The sequence below is a fragment of the Myzus persicae genome, unplaced genomic scaffold (genome assembly GCF_001856785.1).
Source record: "Myzus persicae strain clone G006 unplaced genomic scaffold, MPER_G0061.0, whole genome shotgun sequence".
In the NCBI taxonomy this organism is placed as follows: domain Eukaryota; kingdom Metazoa; phylum Arthropoda; class Insecta; order Hemiptera; family Aphididae; genus Myzus; species Myzus persicae.
In genome coordinates, this window is record NW_019104377.1 from 500,976 (window position 1) to 512,617 (window position 11,642).

The following is an 11,642-nucleotide window of genomic DNA, read 5'->3' on the forward strand; positions in this document are numbered from 1 at the left end:
GTTATTAATAGGTATTCGTAATAGTCAAAATGATCAATATAAATAAAAATGTGCATAAATCATAATCTCATTTTTTATTTAAACATTTTAAACGTTAACCTGGCAAATTATTTTAGACATAAATAATAATAGTTACTAATAAATTTAACAATTGTAATTACTTAAAAAAATTTAAATTACTATTTAAAAAAATTATATAATCTAGATTTTTTGAAGTTAATCTGCTCCGACGGTCGTTAGTTATTTGCCCCGTTTTTGAAAATACTCGTTCCGAAGGAACTGATGTAGCCGGTATACATAAATACTTCAGTTGCATTTTATATAACTCTGGAAAGGTATTTTTATGCTGCTTCCAGAAATGTAATGGATTTTTTTTTCCTATCCAACAGTGGCATTTCTAAATATTGGCGAATAATCAAAGTTGAAGTTGTAGATGGACTCGACGAAGATTGAACTTGTGAAACTTTATTATCAAAATGATCCCAAATTGAATTACTTGTATCAGAAGTTGATGCTGTTGTTGTAGACTGAATTTTATTTACTTCAGTATTATAAATATCGTTATTTGCACATATTATCATCGGTGTTAGTTCGTCTGATATCCATTTTTGTACATTATTAGCATTTTCGAGTAATCCAAAAGCAGTTTTTTTAAATCTAGGATCCAAAAATGTTGCTTTTGCAACAATCTTATTCTTTTCTAAATGCCCCAATCGCCGATTGACTACATCTATTAAGGTAGTTTTAAATGCTTCGCCTATAGTATTTTTTATTTGTACACTTTTTATTATATGATGTAATATATTTATTTAAACGGATATTAACCCTCGGGCACCAGCACGACGGCACTCTATGCCGCATATTATTCAGTAAAATGTATACGGATTCAAAGTTTATTGTTATACCGCTAGATAACAAACAGGTATCATATCTAAAGATATCAGGCTACTTTATCGCCAATACGCGGAATTTATTGCAGTTTAAGTCATTTTTACTTGATATGAGACGCTGAAAGCAGGTATTCCTATGAAATAACGTACACCGTACACAACAATAATAATAACATAGTGCACCATGATTAAAATATAAATATTAAGTAATGACTAATATAAAATATTATTCATTCAATTCTTTAGTTTTTACCGTTTACCCTGTTCGGAGTTTTGAACTTAGGATTCTAAAAATAAAGTTTCGAATAAGGTACCTCAGTAGTCGAGTAACGAGTACTCGAGTTACTATAGTTAGAGTGAAAAATCACTCGGTTACATAATCGATTATTATTTTAATAATCGAGATATCTCGATTATTATCAACAATCGAGTAACTCGATTATGTTCACTCGATTATGCCCATCACTAGTTGTACTCTAAGATAGAATCATAATTTCTGAGTTTTGACAAAAATAGTTTAATTTATAAAAAATTGTGTACACGTGCGGCGTTTGGCATAATATTAAATAATATTAGTGATAATTTGGTTATTTAAAAAAATTATAATTAGTATTTTGAAATAAGATTAATATGTCATCCGACTATTGTCGTATTTGTACATCTATTTTGCGTGATTATTTTGGTCAAGACATTTCTGAAATTGCAAAACCTCTACAATGGGGTCAGAAATCCCTAATGACTTTAAGTACCATGTTGGATGGAAAATATCCTCGGCACTTGATACAGGAAACTATAATTGTTTTATTACAGTTCAATTTTGTATCGGCAATTTGTAATGTCCACTCAGTACAAATAGAATACAAATTGAATATGGAAAATATTCTAATGATTTTAAGGTACCCAAAATATTTATCTATTATTAAGAGAAAATTTGGCAATCCATACGAGGAACTTGTTGAAACTTTACTTTGTCTTGGTCGAGCTTCTTTATCAAAAATTGTCAGTGAATGTATTAAATTACAGAATGAAACCGATGATTTGTACAATAATTATTGGGAAAAGGGTATTGAATTAATTAGAAATGAATATTTTAAAAGAACACCCACATATGTTGTTTGGACTGAAGTTAAACAAAATAAAATATTTACACCACCAACAAAAAATCAAAAAGACGAGAAAAAAATTTTGTTTACTCTTAATTTCAATAAATTTCATCAAGACATGAGAAATAAAATCATTAAAGATGCTGTTGTAAGAACATTTGATGATACAATTGTAGGAGAAGTAATGTCAACAATATTAAGTCAATGTGCTGACAGTAGTGCACCAGTTTCAAACCCTATATCATTGCAATTAATTAGAAGTAATTTATCTGTTGGTCATAATTATTTATTAGAATATATAACAATGATAGAAGAAGACCCTACTAAATTTTTATGTAAATCGTATGGTACAATGTGCAACATAACTGTTAATTTTAAGCAGATAATAAATTGTTTAAATGATTCAATAATGGACCAAGTAGTAAGCTATAAGTTCGGTGAAAGTTCTGCAAGGTTATTCAGAGCGACTAGGAGCAACAAACTCCTAGAACTTGAACGTCTCCAACAAACTGCTTTAATACCAGACCGTGAAACAAAAACATTAACATCTGAACTATTTATGAATAATTATCTCCAAGTTCAAGAATTAAGAAAACCAAATACTCGTTTAGGTAGAAATGATGGGAAATCTTTTTATTTGTATCATTTAAATGAACGTCAACTACATCAAGAATTAACAGAAGAAATATTAAAAATGATTGGGAACTGCATGATGTGGAAATTTAAGACTTGTGAAGATAACAAGAGATTACTAAAAAATAAAGCTCGATTTGATGGTATGGTTCAAGGATTACAAGATAAACAAGAAGCCGACAAGGATTTTTTTGAAGAGGCTATGGACAATTTATTTTCACCAAGTGAACGAATATTGCTGGACTCAATAAACAGACTGTTGCGCAAGTGTCAGCTAAACATTATGAGATTAGACGTGTGTTTATTTTTATTCCATTCTTATAAACGATACAATGAAACTATTAAATAAATAATTACGTTTCTATATCTGTGTTAAAATTATTGTAAACTACACTTAACTAGGTATTTTGTTTCATTCCTTTATGGCTAGATTGCATTTAACCGACTTTCAAGAACCGTGAAATGTGAACTATAAATAATATATTTTGATGGATGTGGGGTGTCCCAAATTTAAAATTTGTTATCCATGATTAAAGTATAGAGTATTAGCACAGAATAAAATAATTATTAGGCTATTAGAATATATTAGAGAATATTAATTATTTAACCTAGTAGCTTAGATAATAATATACACAAGGATATGAGCATAAGACGATAAAGAGGATGTTCATGGATAGGACATCTCTATGTACCAAATAAACATGCAAGATTTTCAACAAAGAATTAGGAGTGTATTGGTACGTATCGGGTCAATTTTGAGCGTTCAAGATGTTACACGTGCAATATACAATCGATACGTACCGACCCGTATCGGACTCAAACTCCGATACGAGGTGGTACGTAACTATTTCGTATCGATACGTATCGAATTTTTCTTCTTGAAAATCTTGATGGTGTCATTGGTGTCAGTCATGTCACAGATATATAAGTTAATTTAGTTTTTCATGTTTTATATCTGTGACCGAAGTTTTTAGTGTTAAGAAATGTTTCCAATACACATAGTAGTACAATACGTAGTATACTAGACATGATGTGGAAGCGCGTCGTGCTAGAAAAAATAATAGTGCAGTCGTGCAATGACGGGCATAAAATTATACAAATTCTTGCAAAATGCAGATAATAGATATAACAACAGTTTTAACAATTTTGCATACACGAGACACGACACGGTCGTAAGACAAAACTGATAACAAAAAATGTATATAATATTTATATATTCCGTGATAGTGTAGTGGTAATGTGGTATCTTAAATCGTATTTCGAGGAGATCAGTCGAGAATCAAGATCTATGTACTCTGGTCTCGGTAGTCAGTAATTGAGTGATCGATTTTATTCTATTTTATAATAAATACTTAAATTAATTGTTCATTTGTTATTTTGAGGAATATATATAATACGATGGAGATGTGAGAAAATAGTCTACGATGGATGGCGACACAATTGATAAATTTTCCAGTCAGTGTATGGGTTTATTTTATTATCGTCATTAATTATCTCGATTACACCATTGAAAACTATATTTATTGAATTAAAAAATGTATTGATTACTTAATTCTTTCAGCTTACATAGGTATAACATAGTCTGAACCAAGGTAATTATAATATTATAATTACCTTGGTCTGAACTGTAGATAGGTACCCTGATATCAAAAAAATTTTAAAATTGTATTAAATAGCTACCGTACCTACTTCCTAGTTTGTAATCAATACCTAAAATGCTTTTATCTCTATTTTACGTAATAACAATAACTTCTATTGCTGGTTCAAAGTGATAAATCAAGAGATTAAAAATTTAGATTTATAGTCTATATAACTAAATGACTTAATAACTAAACTTATTGAATATTAAAAAGTATTTAGAAAATATATTCATGTTGTTAAAAAAATTATAATTATTTAAATTTCAAACCAGATTATTTTATTAATATATGTACATATTTAAATATTTAAATACTAATTAATGTTGCAAGTTAAGCTGAATATTTTCCTGTCTTCACCAAATTTTATTTTTATTTTTATTTGAAATAAACAATCTATACCTTAGGGGCACAATAAGTTTATATGGTTAGAGTAAATTACACATGATACGCTTGACGTGAGAAGTCATCCACTAATGACACTCAATATTGATTTTTTTTTTTTTGTAAAATTAGTTAAACAACTGAAGCTCTGATTTTGGATTAGTTGATGGGAGGGGTGTGAACAAGTAGGTCACGACACCATTTTCGTTTTAAACGTCTGTGTGGGTTTCTAGGAATAGAAAAATTAGCGAGATTTCGTATAAACGGGTTGCTATTAGAGTAAAGACGATTGTGGAAGTGTCGGTAATGAGCTATAGCTTCTTCGTGTACCAATTTCATTTTTAGATCAGTGTGAATAGTGTGGTTTGAGACGTAAGGAGGAGCATTTAAAAGTTTCCTGAGTGCTTTGTTTTGAAATGTTTGTATTTTATTTACGTTTGATTTTTTTGCATTACCCCATAACTGTATACCATATGTACAGACTGATTTGATTAAAGATTTATATATAAGCAGTTTTTATGTTGATATTAGTGTATTTGTTATTGTTAATAAATGTTTTTAGAATGCGTAATCGAGAGTTTGAGTTTAGTCGTTTAGACTTAATATGGGGGGGGGGGGGCAAGTTAATCTACGATCTAGAGTTAGTCCAAGATATTTTCACCAAAATTTTTAAAAAAAAACATAAATTAAACAATTTTACAAATAATTGGTTCTTGCAATACTTATTAATTACCGTATTAATTCTTGATTTATATTCATGACTAATATACTTATATTTTATAGTTGTTTTGAAAAAAATGTGACTGAATCTTTTTGTGCAATAGTTAGTTCTATAATTTTTATTTTTTAACTTAAAATTGATTAAATATAATTCAATTTAAGCCAATACCTATTTGTTTAATATACTTATTTATTATTTATATTTGAACTTTATAATATTTCAGCTGTATATGATCCTGATGGTAGTGAAAAGACACCACTTTATGCTAAAAATAACAATGAAAAAGCTCTACTTAAATTTATTGTAGGATTTTGTATGGTATTTTGCATTGGATTATTATTTATTTTATTAATTCACATTCATGTTGGGTCAAATCAGGTATGATAAGTTTAAATTTATGTAGTAAAAAATTAAATTAAGATCTTTTTAACTTGAAAGTTAGTACCTCATGGAAATGTAGCAAGTGATAATGATCAATGCTCTCAATATGGAATTAATGTGCTTAAAATGGGTGGTAATGCAGTTGATGCAGCAATTACTACTACCTTATGCAACTCTGTAGTACTTCCTCATCTTTCAGGATTAGGAGGGCAAGTAAAATAATATATAGCTCAAATACTGTATAATTATTTTTAAATTATCTAATTCTCTTTTTAGAAGTGGTGTTATGGTGGTATACGATCATCGAACTGGTATAGGAAATACAATTGATTTTAGAGCTACACATAGTTCAGATAATATTATTGGAGTACCAGGTTTTTTAGCAGGATTGTTTTATGCTAATGTAAAATATGGAGTTCTTCCTTGGAAGACACTAGTTGAACCTTCCATAAACCTAGCAAAGTAAGAAAGGCAAAATTTACTAAATGTATGTATACAAAATTATTGTAATTTCTTTAGGATAGGCATAACTGTCACAACTAGTTTACTTGAAGCAATTAATCAGAATACCACTAAGTTAGTTGAAGATGATAACCTTAAACGTTGGTTATCCACAATATCAAATAGTTTACCTGGTCAAATAGTTAAAGCACCAAATGGTCTTATAAAAACTCTCACCTCAATATCTTTGCATGGACCCATTGGTATGCCACATAATAAAAGAATGCTACATCAATATATCTTTTGTATTTTAATATTTTAATATACTCTGTTCCACAAGAGATCATGCCACGGGCCGACCAAAATCAGTTTTCTACACATCCCCATGCAACACCCTACCATAGAGGAACTAGTTTTGATAACAGAGTGATGGGGGTGTGTGTGTAAAACCGGCATGTTTTCTCATGTTCAACTTTTTCAAATGACAGAACATTTAACATTTTATAAGATATTCGGGGAATAGCAGAAAAAAAAAGGTTATTTAAGTACGTTTTTAACATTTTATAATACACTAAACAATGGATATTTAACACAAAATGGCTTACAGAAGTACATATTAGTTATTTTAAATAATAAAATTGATAAATAAAGTTTTATCATTTTTTCTCTAATTTTAAAATGCTGGTGGAACACTGGAATAGGGTATAGAACTTGTGTATTTTATGAGTTTCCTCGGATGAACCATAAATGACAAATAAGTGACCTAAGTTATTTTTAACTTGATGCGGTAATTTTGTTCTATGGGAATATAGATACGATATGTAATATTTAAACAATTTACTTGTTTTTACTATAATATGTGGGTGTTAGTCAAAAGTTATATTGATGTGGTACCCAGTACCTAAAGCTTAACATATCTATACAAAATATTTAATTTAAATATAATATTGTTTTTTAATTTTAAGAATTTTATAAAGAAATGTCTGAAGAATTGAAGTCTACTTTAAAGCCAGATGATGTAATTAGCTATCAACCACTTATTTTACCAGTATTAAAACAAAATTTTATGAACTATTGCATAATAACTTCCAATAAAGGTACCGGAGGACCAATTTTACTGGAAGTATTAAGTAAAATGAATAATACTAGTACATATCCTGAAGATCTATCATTATTGAATAGCTTTAAAAGTAAGCCATTTAAAAGCTTAAAATCTTTTAATTATTTTACATAATTTATGATAATTTTTGCAGGTTTAGGGGATAATTGTAATCAAAATTCAGGATTACAAGTTTCAACTACAGATGCTTTTGATCTTTATGTAACGATTATAAGGTATATTATATACCTATAAACCTTATAACTTATTACTTATATTATTTCATAAAATATTTATTCAGATCTGTATTTTAATTTGTTTCTTAGTGGTCTTGGTTCTGTTTTTGGATCCCGTAACTTAACTAACTCCGGCTATATATTGAACAATGTTTTGGATTCAAATTTTAAAGATTGTATGATAAATCAAACAGAACGAGTAACATCGTTGCATTTACCAATTATTGCTGTAGAAACAGGAAATTTATGTGGAAGAAGATTAATATCAGGTGCTGCTGATGTACGTGATGGTACTCAATTACTTTTATCAATGTTAAAAACAAACCCACAAGATATAATAAGTGTTAATAATATTCCTCGTTTTCGTTTAAAAAATAATGATGTTGCAATAGAATATCCAAATAATATGACTAAACAATTTTCAGAATTATTATTAAATTTTGGATTTAGTTTATCTGAAGCAACTTTGCCTTATCCTACTTCTAATATAGTACAAAAAGAAGAAGACAGATCTGTTGCTTTCTCAGATTCTCGTGGATCTGGGAAATCTTATACTTTATAGCATATCTGTACAAATTAATTTCTAAGTAAATGTTTAATATTATGTTTTTATATATGATATACATTTGTTTTAAATAGTTAATTGTAATTTGTGCTATATATTTTATGTAAAATATATTTTTTTATTTTGAAATATGTATAATAAATACATAATAATTCTACATATAATTTTTTTTAAATAAGTTTGAAATAAAATTGATTATTAAAAGTTTATGTGGGGTCAGTGTTGTTATCAAAATAAATAAATCTGATGACATATAATTTAGATATATTTTTCTTAAACAACAAATCATATTGTCCTACACTCTTACCCTATTTTTGTAAATTACAATATTATTTATGAAACGCTTTAATTCTAACATTATAATTTCATCGTTTTTTCTATGATATCAATAGCTCATAGGTATTATAAATTTGTATCTAAACTTCATCCAATTGTTAAAATGTATACAAGAATCAATGCATTAATTGAAAATGTCATTGTGCATATACAATATGATAATATACTTTAAAAGTGTCAATTACCCACAAATAATATTTTTAAATTACAACAAAATAACTAAAATCATTATTCTTAGTTTAAATACTATGCATTGTCACTCAAATACTGTGTTTATATATTTTTTTAGATTTTTTGGTTATAGAATGAATTACTTACGGAACATTGTTATAAATTTTTAATTACAAAATAATTTGAAAATATTATATGCTTATAAAATGAAATCTTGCTTATGTATTTTAAATACTTTTGAATTGATATTGTAACAAAATATGAGTACAATTATGAATTAATTTTTCAAGTGTTTAAGCTAACACATACAATTTTATTGACATTTATAGAAAAAAAAAAACTAAAAAAATTGAAAATTGATAATGTCTATAAATATCTGAAATTGGGTAAAAAAATTTTGAAAATTTTAACTAGTATAGAAAATGATAAAATTAACATCAGGTGTAAATGTCAAATATCTACGATTTGTCGTTTTTGAACTACAACAAAATAAGAAAGTCATTCCATGAAAATTCGAGTTATAGAATTCTTAATGTTGTAAAAATTTGAATTTAAACGCTTATAGAAATCTAATTTGACTTTCCTATAGATATTTTTTTTTTGAAGAAGAAATAGGACAAACTTGTGAAGAACTTCGTTTTATACTTTCAAATCTAAAAAAATACAACATTTTATGAATTTCCAACAAATAATTTTGTAACTTTCGTGATTTTTACGAATTTTATCAAAATTCTAACTTCAGACGCTCATAAAAAATTATTACGAATCTACGCTTAACTTTTTTTTAAATTTCTACTAAGACCAACTTATGAGGAACCTTGAATTACATTTTCAAGTATTTTGAGTACCTACCTAAATGAAATTTTTTTTATCGACATTTACAATGCTTAATTTGAGGTGGTGCATGGAGGACGAAGTTCTCTTTCTCAGTTTTTTTATGGAGCATCCCCCTTCTGTTTTTTTTTGAAACGGAAAGCTGGGAGCGCAACTTTTACTAGTGAATAAGAAAATTATCAGTTTTTCTAATGCAAAATATAATAGTCATACAGTTTTACCTCGTATTTACGAAAAAAAAAATATTTATTAAATTTCCTTATAACTATAAAAAAAATTCAGTTACATGCAACAAACTCGTTGGGTCAGTTCATTGCAGTTTTGGACTGCAGTAGGATCTATTTTTGACATAGAATCATGAAACTTAACAGTTTTCAGTCATTGGTAATTAATAAATAAGTGTATTTTTTCATTTTTATATTTGTAGAACAAATTTAATATTGTTTGAATGTGATTGTTGCTGAAGCGGGTGTGGGGGTTTCTCCCCAGCGGTAAGGTGATGGTTAATTTTGTGGGAACGCTCTTTTATCCAACGTCTGTTGAGTCCTCCCAATTTTATTCCAAATCATGCACAGGACATTAGCATTTAAAAAAAACTTATAAAAATCAATGTCTTATTAATAGGACAACATAATTTAAAATATTGTATGAGAAAATGCTAATACAAACGTTCAGTGGAATTTTTATGTACCTATCTAAAGTATTTTTTTTAAGAGTTACACCTAAAACCTGCAATATCGATTTTGAGTAAAAATTTCCGTTTTTTTAAAATTTTTTTTTTTGTTTTTTTCCCGGCGCATTAGAAAGCTACTTCTTTCATGATTTGACTCTTCCCAAATGCACCTACTAATTTCTTTCCCGCTGGAAAATTTCAAAATATACTGAAGTTGAAAATCGAATCATTATTTCAACTGCTTGACGCTTGTCATTACACATTTACATACAAAATTTTTTTTTTTAAAAACATGACTATAAGATCAATTGAGAATGATCGCTCAGAATCTAAAATTCTATTTAATATTATTACATTTTAAGTAGTTAAACAGCCATGCATGGTCATTGGTCTAATGGTCTCATAAAGAATCACTAAACATTTGATGAATCAATAGTCAGCATCACCCAAATAATGGTCGCTTGAACATGATTTAGTGTCCTATGATTGGTCCATTCAATTTTAGTGAACCTTTAAATTAATCAGTTGTTCATTAAACTATAATAATACTTAAGTCTTAAATGGATTTAATAATCATAACATAAGGGGGGGGGGGACTTCGATCTTTTAAATAATAGGTACCTACGTTAAAATTTAAAAAAAAACTACGTTTTTGAACATCCGTTTAGTAGATTTGGTATTTGGATTTAAAGTTTCTAACATGAACTCTTCGTGATTTATTTCGAGGGAACCCACAAGTTCTTATCAGAACAGTATTATTAAATGGTTGCTATCTGATCTAACCTGTAACTTCTAAGATTACTTAGCTTAAAGGTATTATACCCACGAATTCCAACTAAATTATAATGTCGGAATATCAGATCATTAGTATGTTGAATTGATTAATGAACCCTAGGTACTTAATAGTTGATAATATTTATCTATAAGGGTACCTACTACGATTAAAGATACTATCTTAAACTAGTTGAAACTACTATACCTGAGATTTGTTCTAAATCATAAAATGAGTATTAATTATGAGTTGTGTAAAAATAAACAATCAAGTACAAATAGAATAAAAATATATTTAAGCTGATGGGGGGAGGGCTCGGGGATTTTTGTTACTAATTTATATTGTCTCTTTAGTTCCTTAACTCAGTTACGCCACTGTCAGTAAACTATTATTGCCAATGTGTTTTTATCGAACATTTTAAAATACTTTTACCGCCATTACGAAAATAACTTGATTATATCATTCAAATTAAATAAACACTTGGGGTTGGCGCAAAGAATTATAGGGGAAATTAATAATTCATAACATTTGAAATTTCATCTATTCAGTGATTGGGGTAGAATTACATTAATACACATTTATATTTTATAATTATTTAAACCACGGACATAATATAACGTCGAACTATAAAGAAAACCTATTTGACAGTTTATGTACATTAAGAAAGAATAATAAAAAAAATAAAAAATGGCTAATATTAGAGTATTATGTTTACAGCATAGACTTTAGGTACGCATAACGTAGTAATGTTGTGTTGATAGACTAG

At 27.9% G+C, this 11,642-nt stretch overlaps 2 protein-coding genes across 4 annotated transcripts; both read left to right on the plus strand.

Annotated features, from left to right (window-relative positions):
- The first annotated feature begins 1,339 nt into the window (after positions 1–1,339).
- On the plus strand, positions 1,340–2,992 carry LOC111041683 (DNA-directed RNA polymerase III subunit RPC3). The gene has a single exon (XM_022326045.1). The coding sequence runs from the start codon at positions 1,521–1,523 to the stop codon at positions 2,973–2,975; it is 1,455 nt and encodes a 484-aa protein (XP_022181737.1). The 5' UTR covers positions 1,340–1,520; the 3' UTR covers positions 2,976–2,992.
- An 838-nt stretch (positions 2,993–3,830) lies between these two features.
- On the plus strand, positions 3,831–8,175 carry LOC111041682 (gamma-glutamyltransferase 7-like). 3 transcript variants are annotated; one of them, XM_022326042.1, is made up of 8 exons: positions 3,831–4,087; positions 5,592–5,746; positions 5,807–5,958; positions 6,026–6,211; positions 6,269–6,453; positions 7,156–7,380; positions 7,444–7,525; positions 7,616–8,175. In XM_022326042.1, the coding sequence occupies exons 1-8, from the start codon at positions 4,051–4,053 to the stop codon at positions 8,085–8,087; spliced, it is 1,494 nt and encodes a 497-aa protein (XP_022181734.1). In that variant the 5' UTR covers positions 3,831–4,050; the 3' UTR covers positions 8,088–8,175. The 3 variants fall into 3 exon arrangements, with proteins under 3 accessions (XP_022181734.1, XP_022181735.1, XP_022181736.1); XM_022326043.1 differs by having other exon boundaries at positions 3,831–4,081; XM_022326044.1 differs by lacking the exon at positions 3,831–4,087 and having other exon boundaries at positions 5,630–5,746; positions 5,811–5,958; positions 7,616–8,173.
- The last annotated feature ends 3,467 nt before the right edge of the window (positions 8,176–11,642 follow it).